The sequence below is a fragment of the Gossypium arboreum genome, chromosome 12, assembly GCF_025698485.1.
Source record: "Gossypium arboreum isolate Shixiya-1 chromosome 12, ASM2569848v2, whole genome shotgun sequence".
Lineage (NCBI taxonomy): Eukaryota > Viridiplantae > Streptophyta > Magnoliopsida > Malvales > Malvaceae > Gossypium > Gossypium arboreum.
This window is the reverse complement of record NC_069081.1, coordinates 3,908,815-3,926,633: the sequence shown is the minus strand read 5'-3', so window position 1 is coordinate 3,926,633 and position 17,819 is coordinate 3,908,815. Positions and strand designations below refer to the sequence as shown.

Sequence of the window (17,819 nt, the reverse complement as noted above, 5' to 3'; positions counted from 1 at the left end):
CATTTTGCATTTTAAATGCTTATATCAAGTTTATATTATTCAGATTATAGAAATACCACTGAGTTTTACTTAACGTGTGGTTTTGTTTTCCGTGCGTAGACTTGGTATTGTTCGATTTATCGCCGACTCAGCATCAAATCACAAATTTCAAGCTCAAGTGTGGTGATATCTTATTTTTTAATGGCATGTACCTAGGGAGTCTTTTGTTAATATTGTTTATAAGATGTTGTTATCTTAGTTGCTAGTGAAATGATGGTTAAATGCGTGTATGGTTATGGTTGAGGTTATGTTGGTATGTTAGCCTAGTTTATATTTTGGTATGTGATAGTTTAAAGTTCGGTAGCTTAGCATAATGCTTGGTATGTGCTTAGCTTCAAATTTGGTAACTTTAGAGGTTGAAAGTTAGTTCAAATATAGTAAATGTGATATGAATTAAAGTCTTAAATGTTTGATGTGTTGTTGATGTATTTGAACATATAAAATGTAGTACCAATGAGGGTACATTGGTTAGGCATATTAGGTGATGAATTTGATGTGTTTTGGACATGTTTAATCATGTTTTGAGTAGGCGATTGGTGATTGAGTTACTTAGTGCCCAAATAAGTAGAGAATGATAAACTTGAGTTTTAAGGTACTTTTAGGTGGACACGGACCTGGCTACACGGGCGCATGTCATACACGGGCAACACACATGGGCGTGTGACCCAAGTTAGTGAGTTATACGGGTAAAGACATGGGTTAGGACACGGCCATATGTCCCAACTTCGAGAGTCACATGACTTGGGGCATTCCACAAGGCCTGGCCACACGAGCGTGTGTCCCTATTTCAATTGTTACACGGCCTGGCCACACGGTGTGTGACCCTTATAATCAAAATTTTTGTAATTATTTCCTAAACTTCCAGAATTATTTTAAATTAATCCTTGCCTGTTTTTGAAATACTTTTAAGTTCCCATAGGCTTGAAATAGGGGCTGTAAGAGTAACTTTTACTTTGAATTGGAATGAATTAGTAAACCTATACTTAGTGCATTCTACTAACATTATCGAAGATAAAGAAAATAAATAGTCGGAGTAATGACTTGTATGTATCCGACTTCTAGCATTCAAGAAGGGATAAATAGTGATAAGAGTGTAGACAGTGGAAAACCAAGTTTTAATGCATAGCATAATTTATTATTCGAATGTATAAGATTGTAGCATGAAAGTATTAGATTGTCGTGACCTGCCCCTGCATATTATAATGTTATTAGTTGGCTAATATGTTGATTATGATTGAATAATTGTTTGATTTGTTAGTAATGCTCGTGACCCTAATCTGATGATGGAGAGGGGTTACGGGTGTTACAAAAGGCATATATATCCACGTGATGTGAGTCTCAAGACCCAATTTCAGACCCATGAATGTGATGGGCTCACACTATCTCAAGGCCCAACAGTAATGTCAAAGGCCAAGCAAATCAAACCAATATTTGATCAAAGACAAGGTTCGAGGACAAATCTTTTAGAGGAAAAGAGGAATGATATATGCACGGATGGGGTGAAATTTATTAAATTCTATTCACCAAAACTACCAATTTTTAAGTTTGGGAAATAAGTAGACTTGCAATGAATTTTTGGATGGGATCCAAGCATTTCTAAGTTGATATGTCTCATGTCGTTTGAAGATCTATCTCTTAGCTTCAAAACTCATTTTAAATCACTCAATTTTGAGTCCGAGAGCTCAAGTTATGACTGTTTTGTGAAGACTGTGCGGGCAGAATTTCTAGAGAGGATTATGACAAGAATTACGAGTTTCAGGCTTTTAACTCGAGTTTAAATCATATTGGGCTCAAGTTTTGGGCTTAATTTTTATTATATATGAGCCCAATATTATATTTATTAGCTCTTATTATTTTATTATTATTTATTACGAATTTTTATAATTATTAAATATTTTAAGTTATTTGGTGGTTTTATGTTAATAAGAAAGTTTTGTTTAAAACTACTTCTTGTTTAGATTAATTAGAGTTGTAGTATATTTTAGAGTTTTTTTTGGATGTACATAGCTAGCTTATATAAAGGCTTCTTCATTTTTCATTTTTTATTAAGGCGACAATTGTTTTCATTAATAAAGTTTTGAACTCTGAGAGTTTGTTTCTTATGCAAGGTTTCTTTTTTGTGGTTTTTAGTAGTTTTCTTCTCGATTTTCTTCAAGAAGTTGTGGAAATTCATTATTCACCCTTCAATTTGCCAAAGATTATTTTTTGAAGGATTGATTAGAGCCATTAATTGAGTTTGTTGGGATTTATATCTCAAATGGTTCAATTGGACACTTAGCCTTTTATCCATTAAATCCACCGGTTTATTGAATCCATTTTATACTTTTAAATTTCGTCTATTTTTTTATTTTTATATTACTATTAGTTGTTATTTGTTTTCAAATGTCTTCTTTACTATTTTCGACTTCTTTATTACTAAATTTGTTTAATTCTTTTTTTTTTCAAATCAAATCCAAATATTCTCTTTTCGAGTCGAACAACTTGAATTCGATCCGCTTCCACCTCATTCCGTATCACCATGACTTTTTTTGGGTCTATTTTTAGTTGGGTTTAGAGGTGTTCATTTGTTAAACTGCGATCTAACTTTTACGATATTTTTCAAAAGCAGTGCTAAACTAGCCCTCAAAGGCATACATATCTACAACTTTTTTTCAAGTCCATTTTTAGCTCAATTTAGAGGTGCTCGTAAAGTTGGACAGTGGTTTGAATTTGAAATTTCCAAGCCTAAGTTCAAGCCCACTTCACCTAACAAACTCATTTCATTGTCTAAAAATTAAAATATTTTAAAAATACTTTTATATTAATATTTATATAATTAAGTTTAAATAAATCAGTCAATTAAAATCAACATGTGGAAACTTTTCATTTTTCAAATCATTAATTTCACATAGCTAATATATCATGTGAAAAACAACACAAAACAAAAAAATTAGACTAAATTTATTTAAAAAACAACTAATACATAGTTAACAAAAAGAAATAAAAATTAAACTTACATAAGCAAAGTACACCATATTCTTCAATGAAGTAAATAAGTAAATACTAAAGTCATCTTCTTTGATAAATTTTGCATTTGAAATTAAGTTTCCTCCACGTGAAACCATACTTGTAGAAATTTGATCTTGATTTTCTTCAAAATTTCTTTCAAAAACTTCACCTTCTTAGTTTAAGATGAACTCGATGTTAAAACCGAATGAATCATAAATAAACTTAAAACTGTAAACTAGGATCTGTGATGTTAAATAATTAAGAATAAGCCAAGAATAAAGCTAGATGCGAAAGTGTACTTGAATTCATCGATTTCTTGAAATCTTTGGTTCTTATAATTCTGATATTCTAAATTAGCACACAAGTAATTTAGAGAAAGTGACTCTTTCTTTTCTAAAGATGATATATTAGAAAAGTTAATGTTTGTGTAATTTGGGATCATAACCCTAATATATAATTTTTGCACATTAATTGTAATTTTTAATTAGCCCATCATCAATTAGAAATTAGTTATTAGAGTATCTACACATATTTGACTCATATTTTATTTAATAACTAAAGCCCAATAAACCTTAACAAAATTTGATCACTTTTAATTTAGGTTAATGTTTTATGATAGTAAATAATAACATTTAATTACTCTTATTATATATGTGATATCCATATTTTCAAACACTCAAATATTTTAAAAGTAAAATTTGAAGAATCTCACGTAATCGGAATCTAAGTTATTCAACTTCCCAGTTAAGCAAGAGACATAAATTTTGCAAAATTTTAGCTTATATAAATTTCAAAAAATTTGAAGAAATTTGAGTTAAAAATTGCAAACCCAAACCTATTACTACTTTGCTCTTCAAATTTCCCCAATGAAAAATCTCAAGCAATAAAATTGATATTTTTAAAATTAAAACTTATGTTATTTAGGTTTAGTTATTTATTTTTTAAATTTAATCTAAGTTTATTCCTTTTTCTGATGTTGTATTATTTATGTAAAATTGATGATTTAGAAAAAAATTCATGTGTTGAATTTTAATTTAATATTTACAAAGGGTATTAACTTTAGGTACCATAAAATAAATAGAGTGATAGTTCATGTACCAAATTAAACATTTTCAAAGTATAAATTCAACATTAAACATTTTATAAAAATATATGTACTAAATAACACATAAATTAATAATTCAAATATCATATTGGATATTTTTAAAGTATAAATATCACATTGAATATTACTAAAAATAGGGTTTAAGAATGTAAAACCTTTTAAATTAAAAAAAAAACAATTAAGTTCCTTTTTTTACTCAATTAGATACTTAAACTTTCAAAATATATTAAAAGGTTCTCGAACTTTTCAATAAAAGCAATTAAGTCTTTTTTAACTGGTATTTGAATTGTCAAAATGCATATAAAAAAGATCATTTGACTGAAGTTAATGGTTAACCGTTAAAGTTAATTGCCCTTAAATTTTTTCAGTTAAGGCCACCCTGTATCACAACCACGGCGTGACATGTAGCAAAAAATATAAAAAAATAAAAACAATAAAAGTTATAAAAGTTATTAAATTTTAATAAAAAATACAAAAAGTATTTAAAATTTATTAAAAAATAGAAAAAAAATTATAAAATAGTAAAAAATTGTAAAAATTGTAAAAATTTATAAAAATTATAACATGCATCAAAAATTTCATTTAGCCATTAATTTTAACTGTTGACTTAAAGTTAACGATCTCAATTTTTTCAGTTAAAGCCATCACGTAACAACACAACGTGATATGTGACAAAAATAATAAAAATAAAAATCAATAAAAGTTATAGAAAAATTATAAAATGCTTCTTTTGTTACAATAATTTTCATAATTTTTATGAATTTTAAATTTCTTTATTTTTATAATTTTCTTACAATTCTATAAAATTTTATAATTTCCCTATATTTCTATATTTTTATGATTTTTATAAAATTTTACAATTTTATTATAAATTTTACAATTTTTATTAAAATTTAATAATTTTTATATTTTTATTGAATTTTATTTTATCATTTTTTTGTCATATATCACGTCATGATTACGACATGTGGTGACTTTAACTAAAAATGTTAGAGAGACGATTAAATTTAACAATCAAAAGGCCTTTTAAAAAAATAAAATGCAGAAGTTTAATTATTTTTAAAAAGTTTAAAGACCATTTTGATACATTTTAAAATTCAACTACCCAATAGAATAAAAAATATATTTTTTAAAAAAAATTGATACCTTTTTAAACATTAAAGCTGAAAATAAATATGAACCCTAGAGTGGTATATGTCAAAATAAACTAGCATTATATTTACCACCGCGACGCAGCCTCAGACTCTCTCGAGAAAGTTCCCTAAACCCTCCTGCTAAACCCTAGCATCTTCCCTCTTCCACCCTAAATCCGGACCATGGCTCTACATCCGCTTCGCCTCCGTCGGACCCTAACCACTCTGACCACTCTCCACCGCAGTCTCTCCCTTCCCACCCCCAGGGTTCCTTCACTTACAGCCCCCGTTTCCAATTCCGACCTTGCGCCACCTCCGTCATCCTTACCATCGTCTTTCTCCATCTTCCAATCTCGATGGTTCAGATCATCGGGGGGTCCCCTTTCATCACCGAGACAGTACAAGCTGTACAAGGAAGGGGATGAGATCACCGAAGATACGGTTCTATTCGAAGGTTGTGATTACAATCATTGGCTCATCGTCGTTGATTTCCCCAAAGATAATAAGCCTCCTCCTGAAGAGATGATTCGTACTTACGAGAATATTTGTGCTCAAGGCCTCGGCATCAGGTGCCCTCTTATCTCTCTGTCTCTCTCTCTGAACTTCTTCCCCCCCCAAAAAAAAAAATTATTGGGAATAAATTTGTAGTAGCATGCTATTATTGAACATTAGGTTTGATTGGCATCTTAAGTTTTTAACGGATTGTGCTGGACTTGCTGATTGTGGGTTAATTTGTTTCAGCGTGGAAGAGGCCAAAAAAAGAATATATGCATGTAGCACAACTACTTATCAAGGTTTTCAGGTTTTAATGTCTGAAGAAGAGTCTGAAAAGTTTAATGGTAATTGTTTTATAGCTTACTTTTATCATATTTTCCCCAAATTTTTAGTCGCTCTGATGAATCTGGTCTCTCGGTGGCTTAGAGAAAATGAATAAGGATTCTGACTTATTAAAGTTTTTCGTCAAACAGATGTACCTGGTGTTGTTTTTGTATTGCCAGATTCTTACATTGACCCAGTTAACAAGGAATATGGAGGTTAGGAGTTTTCACCGTGTTTTAACTACTCATTTAGATGTTACTACAATAAGATAATATTATATCTTGGTTTTTATATGTTGCTGTGATTGCCAGGAGACAAGTATGAGAATGGTATTATAACACCAAGGCCACCTCCTATCCATTATGGTAGAAACCAAGGCGGTAGGTTCCGTCAACAAAATAGAAACCCTGACCAACCAAGATATGATAGACAAGGAAATACCACTCCGAACCAGCAAGGGAATGTGCCTTACAATCAGCAGGGTTTTGCGCAAGGGGATGGAAGGAACTATAGGCCTCCACAAAATTATCCACCCCAACAAAATTACAGGCAGCAGCCGCCAATGAATAACAGAGATTATGCTCCTAGAGGCTCTGATCCTTTGCATCAGAGCAGTTACAACCAAGGAAGGCAGGGAAGTTATAATTCCCAAGAACGAAGGGACTTCGTTCAAGGAGAGCATTGGAATTATATGCCTCCTGAGCAAAGGGATTTCAGAGGAGATCATAGGAACTATGCATCCTCACAAGGTGGGAATTATGGGCAGGGACCAAGTTCTGGTTATGGACAAAATTTCGGACAGGGGGCAAATCCTGGCTATGGGCAGAATTTTGGGCAAGGGGCAAATCCTGACTATACCCAGAATCCTGGGCAAGGCTACGACCGAGGTGTGAATCCTGGCTATGGGCAGAGTTTTCAGCAAGGATCAAATTTCGGACCTGGTCAGAACTATGGCCCTGGAGCAGCTGCTGACTCTGGGCAGAGTTATGGACAGAGTGCAAATCCTGGGTATGGACAAACTTACCCAGGGCATGGAGGTGGTCAAGGATTCCCACAGGCAGAGCAGAGAAATGTGCAAGGAGAGGCAACTGGATCAATGGGGCAACAAGTAAGGCATTCATTCCTTTTCAATCAATTTGAAACTGTAGATAGAATGTCATCATAAATTGATGTTGAATCTCTTTCTCAAGCTGCAGTTTCTATTGAATAGTTGCAGGTGCTTGGGCAGCATTTCTAATGGCGGTTGTTTGGTTGTGCAGGGAAGATAAGATTACTAGTGGATGTTTGAGATGAGTGAGAGAATGGACAAGCAAAGGAGTCATGTAGCATTCGTGGCATAGTAAATAGTAGACTGTTTTGTCTTCGATCGTTTTCGCAAAGCTTGTAGCATCCTTTATTCGGTTTTAGAGCTTGCACTAGTGATTTCACTGCTACGAATTAGTACATATATTTTACCAGAGAAATATTTAAATTTAATTTTGGCTTTTGTTTCTGCCTTTCGTAGGAATAAATGCATAATTGGCCTTCAAATTATTCTGTTTTTCTTTTCGGTAAAAACTGATACCTAAATTATCATAGAAGTGATTGAATGAAATTGTGATTTTTATGTTAGTGATCGAATGAAATTGTGATTTTTATGTTATCTCTTTTTAGTAAGAGAGATAAATTAATTTTTTAATTTTAATATTTTTAATTAGATTTAAATTTTTAAGAAAAAACTAAAATTAGGAAAAATTAATTTATTATTTTCTTATTGAAAATTTAAAATGGAAAGAATCATAATTTCATTTAATCATTTTTTTCCTAAAATTATCATCAGAAAACAAAGTGACCCAAAATATCGTTCAAACATTTACATCATGCATGCTCTGCTCAAGATCTAAAACTGCTTTCATTCTCAGGGATATGCAGGTATACTTTACTTAATCTATATATTAAGTATCACAGAGTAATTATGAATAAGTTTATATTTTAGTTAATAGTTAATTATTTGAAAGTTTTCATTTAAGGTATTGGATTGTTAAAATGTTGTTGTATAGTTTAATTTTTTGCATCACTTACATTATTTTTTATTCCGATAGTGACTATTAAATCAACTTGAATATAAGATTTTTTTACTTGTTGATGGTATTAATTTATTGTATCGATCATCGAAATGTCATTTAAAATTAGTTAATCGTCCTTTTAAAAACTTAATAATCTAGTGACTTCAATAATAATTTTGATTAGTTCAATGATTTAAATGAAAATTTTCGAATAGTTTAACGATTATTTTTAAGTTGAGTGACTAGAACATAAATCTATTAATAATTTAGTAATATATAATAGAATTAGTATTCTAACATTTAATATAAATTATATATTATAAGCTCAATAATAAGAAATAAGAAATTCACCCTTGACACTATTATATTTCGTCTATATATATTCTAGATGTGTAAATAGGCATAACTCGCCTTGAAATGAAAAAGAGAGAATATAGATGGAAAAATAGGGGAGAGGTTGTATTTTAAAAAAATCAATATACTAAAAATAAAATACGAAATGAAATTGGAACAATGCTAATGAAACAGAAATAAGGAATCATAAATAGAGTTCGGGTTTAAATTCTATAGATAATGGTGTTGCCTATAATGATGGACAAATGAAAGTTTCTCTCAAAATTTTTGTTAACCCACTTCCTATTTTGGAAATAGGTTGATTTAACTTAAAAAAGTCTTTTATTGAATAAGGAACTAGTACAATTGAATACGGAACCAATACAATTGAATGCACGAATTGGATGGAACCAACAAAATCGAGCACTAACTCTCATTTTTTATTGAATTAACCGATCAACTTCCTGTCAAAGATTTATTTTTTATTAGATAATTTTTTTTTGAAAATTTTGACATATTTCACTTTATTATATTATGGGAATAAATCCTACTACTTTTGTTCCCAGAGTTTCCATGTTTGAAAAAGAAAATCTGAAACATATTTTTCAAATCATTAGTCCAGTACTGAATGTAGACATTCCCCGAGCAAGATGCCTAATATTTACAACACCTTACTAGTTAAGGGTCAAGATACCGTCAGCCAACAAAAAAATGTAACTTGTGAGGTACAACAATTATTAGGAAATAATTAAGTTAGAGTTGTAGTTATGAGCGCTAATCTAATGAGAAGAATGGAAGTGATTGACATGGGAGCTCCTCTAAGTGCTCTAGTTGGCGGAGTGATGCTAAGACAAATTTTTAACGTGCTTGATGAGCTCGTTGATAATTTAAGTCTTATAAATACTCGCACAACATCCCCTATTCATAAATCCAAAAAAATCTAGGTCCTTAACTTAAGTAAAAAAAGACTAAGAATGTTGACTCAAGTACAAATTTTATTAAATATTAAATTAATGTTCCATTGGAGAATTAGACTTAAACATTAATTGAGAAGCGATGAGGACGACGTAACCCGTGAATGCATAGGATACTATTGAAAACGAACCCTAATGATTTATTGGGGAGGATGGCAGAACAAACCAGATATCACTACATTTCTTTTTATTCTAATTCTGAGAGGTCATGGGTTAACCTGACAACTAAACTAAAGAAAGAGTAGATATTCGCTCGCAAAAAATTGAGTTTTATTTTATTTGATTGTTCAATTTTTGTTAATTAGAATCTGTTATGAATATTATAAAAACAAAATAAACAATCCTTATAACATTATAACAAGGCATAATGTCAAAAATAGCCCTTAAAGTTTGACTGTTTGACTGTTTGGCCACTTTGGCTATTTATGTTTTTTTTGGTCAAATTAGTATATTTTTAATGGTCATAATGACGTGGTAGTTAGTTGACTAATGGTCAACATTAACCGCTGACTAGGTAGTCCAAATATAATTAAATGGCTGTTAGTCTTCCCATTATGGTTTTTCATTTTCAAAATAATTTGTGGGAATTTTTTAAATCTTTGATTGAAGAAGAAAGATGGTGTGCATTTTTTTTTTTTGAAATGTGGTAGGAAACTAGAAATGTAGGAAATAAATAGAGAGTTGGGGAGAATAAATTAGGTTTTTTTTATTTTTTAAAAAAATTAAAATAATTTATTGATATGACATATAAAACGTGACATATTAGCATTTAATTACATTTAGACCGCTACATCAGTGGTTAGTGTTGACTATTAGTCAACTACCGACCACGTTAGCATGTCCGTTAAAAATAGACCAATTTGACTAAAAAAAAAGGTTAGGGGCTAAAGTAACCAAACAATCAAACTTAGGGGCTATTTTTGGCATTATACCTCATAACAAAACCAAGATAAGACATTATCCATAAATAGAATATGTGTTCAATTCCTTAAATATATACATCCAAACAAGATATACAAATTTTTTATAGATCAGATAAAATATCAAAACAAAGAATCTCAAGATTCAATCTATTATTCATTAACTATTAAGATTAAGAATAAAATATTTTTGGCTTAAGGGTGTAAAAAGCCCTTGAACTTTTTCAAGAAAAGCAATTAAACCTCTGTTTTTTCTCCACTCAATTGGGTACTTGAACTGTCAAAATATATCAAAAAGGCCCTTTGATCGTTAACTTTAACTATTAGCCGTTAAAGTTAACGGCCTCAATTTTTTTCAATTAAAGCCATCATGTGTCGCAACATGTGTTAAAAATGATAAAAAATAAAATCAATAAAGTTATAGAAAATTATTAAAATTTATAAAAAATATAGAAACATATTAAAAATATAAAAATTTATAGAAAAATATTTAAAATTTATCATAAAATAAAAAATTATAAAAATCAAAAAATTATAAAAAATCGTAAAGAATTTATAAAAAATGATTTTTTATAAAAATCACAAAAAATTATAAAATATATAGTATTATAGAATTTTTTATAAAATAGTAAAAACATAAAATTGTAAAAATATTATAAAATCAAGTAGTTGAAAGAGCTATGCCAGTGAATGAATTGATAGAAATTGATGAAGTTTTTTGCACCAGAATTGCTGTGAGATTTGCTTCTATAGGGAGTGTTACATACATACATATTCAATATAAATCATTACAAATATACGAAATCAGATAATTTTTGGATAAACACGTACATTAGATATCATTACAAACATTGACGATGAAGCAACATAAGGAATCAAATTGTGTATGCTATGGCGTGACAAAATGCAACAATAACTACAAGGATGCCCACTTTTTCTAATATTTCTAAAGTTTGGGTGGAAATTGGTTTGATAAACAAAACTAGCAAGAAAAGATTGAATGTAAGTAGGAGAGAAAGGCAAGCAAATCAAGGAAACATTGGGTTGATTATGATCAACTTGGGCGTACTAAAGAGACGTGATAATGGGATACAATAAATTTTATATTTTTTTTATGAATTTTATATTTCTTTACATTTTTTATAATTTTCTTACGACTTTATAAAATTTATAAATTTTTTATATATTTCTATATATTTTATAAATTTTTTATGATTTTTATAAAATTTTACATATTTTTATAATTTTTTTCTAATTTTTAATAACTTCTAAATATTATTTATTAAAATTTTATAATTTTTTATAAATTTTATTGATTTTATTTTTAATCATTTTTCACCACATGCCATGCCGAGGTTTGAGCACTCAATTTAGCAAAAGGACTAAATGTAAAAAGTGCAAAAGTTGAGTTTTACATGCTAGAGGTGTCAAATTGCTATGAAATTTTAAATTCAAGGTCCTTAGATGGTAATTAGACCATTTTACTTTGAGTTGGACAAAAATAGAAATGAGGTAAGAGAATTTTAATGTTTTAAGAAAAGGGCATTTTGGTCATTTAGTAATTAAATGAATTAAAAAGCAAAAATCAAGCCAAAATCTTGTCCATCTTTCTAACCATAGCCGAATTTTTCAAGGGAAAGCCATAGCTAGGGTTTGTCCATTTCCAAGCTCGATTGTAAGTCCGTTCTAGCCCCGTTTTTAATGATTTTCATGTTTTTGAGATCTTTGTAACTTGATCTATCTATTTCTACTACTAATTTAAGAAATAATCAAGGTATAAAAATTTACCCATGTTGGATATGTGTGTATTTTGATGTCTAATGGTAGAAAATGTATGTTTGGAATATGATAAACAACTTTTGCTAGGTGATTTTTATGAAAATGTCAAAAGGACCTATTTGTAAAACGGTTATAAAATGGGTGTAAAAGTGTGATTAAATGAATGTACGCTGTTATAAGCATGAAAAAGGTTTGCCTAGGCTTGGGAATCGAAGAAATTGAATCCATTTCAATTTACGAGCCTAGGGACCAAAGTGTAAAAATATTAAAGTTTAGGGGCAAAAATATAATTTTGCCATAATATAAATTTTGAACTGAATTGAATAATGTGGATAATAAATGAGTTAAATTTTCTATTATAGATCAAGAAAAACAAGGTTCGGACCTAGATCGGGGAAAAACAAAGTGTTTGACGATTAGGTATCATTTCTACTATTTTTGTATCGAAGTAAGTTCATATGTAAATAATGCATTGTTTTAATTATGTTTTAAATGTTTTATTATTGTATGAATTGTGATTTACCCTTGGACGTATTCGACAAAGTTACGACAAGCGTGAAATCCTGGTTGAACCTTAGGAATAGATAGGATACAAATGTCATGACATTAGTGTTAATGAGACTACGTGTAAGACCATATGTGGGATATGGCATCGATATGAGACTTTGTGTAAGACCACAGCTAGGCTATTGGCATCGACATGAGATTACATGTAAGACCATATCTGGGATATGGCATTAGTATGGTACTGTGTGTACAAAACTCCCTAGTATCCTTTAGTATTCCAAGTGGTTCAACGAGTAATTTAACGAGCATGTCAAAGATGAATTGCGTGAAAATCCAAGTTTGAGATGACTCAGGTATGTACGTAAAACTCATATGTAGTAAGCTTGTTATGTGATGAACCCTCGGTAAGGTTATGATTGAGTAAGTTTGACTATGAGATTTATAATAACATTTATGTTAATTTACCTCATGTTAATTGTATGTTAAATTTGTGTTTATGATGTTTATTATTTGCATAGGAACTTACTAAGCTTTATAGTTTAATCCCTTTTCTTTTCCCTTATCTTATAGTGTCACCAAGCTAGCTCGGATTTGGGGATCGTCGGAGACTCCATCACACTATCAACTGATTATTTTGGGTACCAATGAATTCGACATTTTGAGTTATGCCATGTATAAGGATTTGGACATTTTGTTATGTGTCATAATTGATTTGGCCAAATGTGTTGGCTTATGTTGGTTGATAATTCATTTTGTAAATGGCCATTGAAATAGGCTAATATTGGTTTAAGTATATATGCATATAATGATGTTTTCATGGATATGGAAATTTGCATGGTTTAAGTTGATAAGTATGTGATGTTCGTATGAGATAAATGGTAGCATATGAATGATGTGTGGATGTCTTGATTGTGGCTGAATTGGTTGAATGTAATTGCTTGGATTAGTGCTATGTTTTGTTGTGTAGGTGTGTGAATCAAAGGGTGCAAAATGGCCTGGTAAATAGCCTTGTTTTGTCCACACGAGTGGATACACGAGCGTGTGTCTAGGCCGTGTGTAACACATGGCTTGCCCCATGGTCATGTGTTCCGGCCGTGTGTCCCCTGCACCTTAATTGTTGCAAAACAGAATGCTCAGAATTGAGCACACGGGGAGAGACACAGGCGTGTGTCTCAGCCGTGTAGATGACACGGCCTCAGGCATGGGCCTATTTTATGAAAAATCAAAATTATTAAATCGACCACACAACCTAGCACACGAGCATGTGACTTGGCCGTGTGTCTTCAATTTGTTCTTAGGCGACAAATACAGAGTTACACGGGTTAAGGACACGGACGCGTATGACCACACGGCCTGCCCACACGGGCGTGTGACCACTGTTTAGTGAAAAGTATTCTAAGTGTTGTAAAATTTTCTAAAGTTACTAGTTTAGTCCTGAACCGCTTCCAATGCATGTTTTGGGCCTCGAAGGTTCATTTGGATGACATGAATGAATGTGAAAAGTTTTAAATTTTTGATGGAAATTTACGTCTCGGTTTTGTATGATTGCTTGTGTATAAGTCCGATAATGCCTCGTGCCCTGTTCTGGCGTCGAATACGGGTAAAGGTGTTATATTTAAACATTTCATTTGTATCATAAAATACCATTACAAGCCTTAAACCAAGCCTACGGGGCCCTAAAAATAGTTTGGGAGCATTCGGGGACCATTTTGAAGCAAAACAGAAAAATTTGAAAAATATGAAAAATTTTGAAAATAGGGGTCACATGGCCTTGTGGCCAGGTTGTGGGACATAGCCCAGGCCGTGTGGCTTGAAAACATAGTCGTGTGCTCAATCGTGTTCAATTCGAAGTATGAGACACATGACTGTGTGTCCGCCTGTGTGGGTATTTGACATAGGGTCACACGGTCATGTTGCATGTTGTGTGCCAGACCGTGTGTGCATTCGAAGTTTAGTCGTGTACATTCAAAGTTTGGTCACACGACCGTGTCACTAAGCCGTGTGGTTCATCCTACACTTAAAGTTTAAATGACACACGACCATATGATGTGGCCGTGTGTGGCACATGACCGTGTGACAGCTCGTGTCCCAGGTCCTATGCTTCACAAATTACCCTTAATGCAAGCTAATTCAAATCCAATTGCTTGAGCACCAAACCAAACCAATTCAAGATACTTTCATATGGTTAAAACACATTCAAAAAAATCAAAACATACCAAAAATAAATCAACCTAGGTGCCTAACCAATGTGCCTCATTGACACCACAATTTATAAGCCAAAATGAACCAAAACCAAACAGTTATCCAACACCAAACCAAATGGTATTTAACATCATCATGAGAAAAACAATCAAATAACCAATTTGCCAGTCAACCATAATTACAATTCCATCTATCACCCTAAATCCATATATTTAGAACTAATCAAACATTCCATTCACATCTAAACAACTTATATATATATATATACATCACCTTGTGCATTAAGCCAAAGACCTAAAATACTTGCAACTAATTTACTTGTTCAAGGTACTAAACATATATATACTTGACCACAAAATGTCACCAAACTAAGTATCAAACATAAAAAACATAGACAAGCCAACAAAAGTTCTAATACATGTTATTCATAACAAAGTTGCAAAACAACTTAAAACATTTACCAAGAAAGAGATGGATAGTGTGTATGCTCCGACTTGAACTTCCGATCTACTAGGCTTCACGAAATCTACAAGAAAACACAACACATAAGTACAATATGCTTAGTAAGTTCAAATTCATGTAAACACAACTTAATTACTAAATTTACTTTGCGTAAAATATACATAATTTTCAAAACACACATAATTTTCAAAACACTCTTATATATTCAAAAATGTTTATTCACAAAACAAACCTTAAAACATTTACATGATAGTTCATTCCAATGCTATCCTTTCAATTGATATCCTTTTCATTTGATATCCTTTTTAACCTTTTTATTGTTTCAGGGATGCCATGGTATCTTTCAACCATGGTCTTTTCCTTTTCGAGTATAATGCTATGATATATTTCAATCATGGTCTTTCTCTTTTCTCAATCAAGAAAATCCAAACACCATTTCATAGATATGTAATTAAAGGTATCAATTTACATCATGAAATCAAATGAATTACTTTAATTGAAATACAAACTTACCTCGACTAACACAGATGCAAAAGTAGAGTCGATGACTAATCTAAAACCTTAGCTTTACCGCGTTTCAAGTCCGATTGATTTGTGTATTGATCTAAATAATAATTTCATTCAATTAAATAATTCAAATAGCTTAAACTAATTAATTCAAACTTATAGTCCATTTTAATGTGAATTTACAAAATTAACCCTAACATTTTAACTTTTAAGTAGTTTAGTCCCTAAACTCGAAACTTGCAAATTAACCATAAATAATTTAACATCATGCTAGCCGATTTTCCCTAGGGTTCAATAAAGCCCATTTCTTTCACTATTTCACCATATTTTCCTTAAATTTTACCATTTCCATCAATAAGTCCCTAAACCTTAAAATCATAAAAAATCACTTAACAAAGTTCATCTATTTAACAACCAACCTTAATAATCTATGAACTAAATTCACAAAAAACTTCCAATTCATTCATGCAAGTCCCTAAACTTTTAACAATCTTATGAATATACCCCCGAGTTAGCTAGATTGAGCTAAAACGAATTCAAAAACATAAAAATCATTAAAATGGGCCAAAATATCATACCATGCAATTGAATATGTGTTGACTGAAGCTTATTCCTCCCTTGGCTATGGTGTTTCAGTTTTTAGGGTGAAAGAAAGAAGGAAAATGATTATTTCATCTTTTTCATATGTTTTAGTTTATTAATTACCTATTTACCACAATGACCTTCTGATTTAAACTAAATTTCACTATATAGCAAGTCACCACCGTCCAGTACCACAATTAAGGGCATAATTATTCAGTAAGGCCTTTCACTCTTGTTCTTATCTAAAATAACACTTTTAGCTTAAAGAATATAACATTTACAACATTTACGATTTAATCATTTTCACTTAATTAACTATCCAAATATTAAAATTTCTTAACCAAATTCTTATACGACTCTAATAATTACCCATAGATATTAAATAAAAAAAATACTAATTCACTAGTCGAAATCGTGGTCCTGAAGCCACTGGTTCCAACACCACTGAAAACGACTATTACAAAGGATCTCCCGAGGATTAGGTAGCAGTCTTTAAACCTGACAGAATACTTTATGAAATAACTAGAGTAGATGAAAATATAGCTAAAAAGACTATTTCAATAGCGGTATAAAAAGTTCCTATAAAAACTCAATTCATTATTTTAGGATAGGCATACAGAACTAATGGAAAGAAGTCTTGTCTTAGGATTAAAAAAAAAATTACGAGTCAAGCAATATTTTTTTTGCCTTTTGTTACATTGAAAAAGAGATTTAAAAAATTATTCAACCTTAGAACCATTTGAATGTATCAGATAATAGTGAGGCTCGAGAATTGATGTGTATTTGAGTCATAGGAGCTAGTAATCGTCGATATGCTCATACTAATGATGTTATTTGCTGTGATCTAGGAAGTAGCACAAAATACCCTCTAGAAAGACTAGAAGTGATCAGAGTTGACTGTACGTACTTGTAAAGAACTCAAACGTGACAATGAGATGATAATATAATATGATGACAATGTTGTTGTTGTCATTGATCAAGAAGGAAATCCGAAGGGCACTTGAATTTTTGGTGCGATCGCTTGGGAACTAAGACAATTAATTTCATTAAAGTAGTTTCATTAGCTCTTAAGTTATTATAAGACGAGACCCAAATATAGTTATAGTATTTAGAGTATTTAATTGGCATAGGTTAATTACTAGATTGAGTCTCAAGTATATACATTTACTAAGTAAAAAAAAAAAAAACCACGGTTATATCAAAATTTGGGAACAACAAAAATTTTAGTTTACCAAGGGTAAGGACACTATTGCTGACATAATAACCTTTATACGAAATACTGATATGAATAGAAAAGGAACAATTCAAATAGGATCTACTAACATCATTGAAAACATTGTTAAAATACTTTTACGAGGTCTTATAGATAACGTAAGGAAACATCAAGAACACAACTAATATTTTATTGGTTTTAACCTCACGAC

At 30.9% G+C, this 17,819-nt stretch overlaps 1 protein-coding gene across 1 annotated transcript; it reads left to right on the top strand.

Moving 5' to 3' along the window:
* Positions 1-5,301: 5,301 nt before the first annotated feature.
* On the top strand, positions 5,302-7,614 carry LOC108479890 (multiple organellar RNA editing factor 1, mitochondrial). Its single transcript, XM_017782734.2, has 5 exons — positions 5,302-5,834; positions 6,007-6,104; positions 6,234-6,299; positions 6,396-7,192; positions 7,344-7,614. Exons 1-5 carry the CDS (start codon positions 5,449-5,451, stop codon positions 7,350-7,352), a joined length of 1,356 nt encoding a protein of 451 aa, XP_017638223.1. The 5' UTR covers positions 5,302-5,448; the 3' UTR covers positions 7,353-7,614.
* The last annotated feature ends 10,205 nt before the right edge of the window (positions 7,615-17,819 follow it).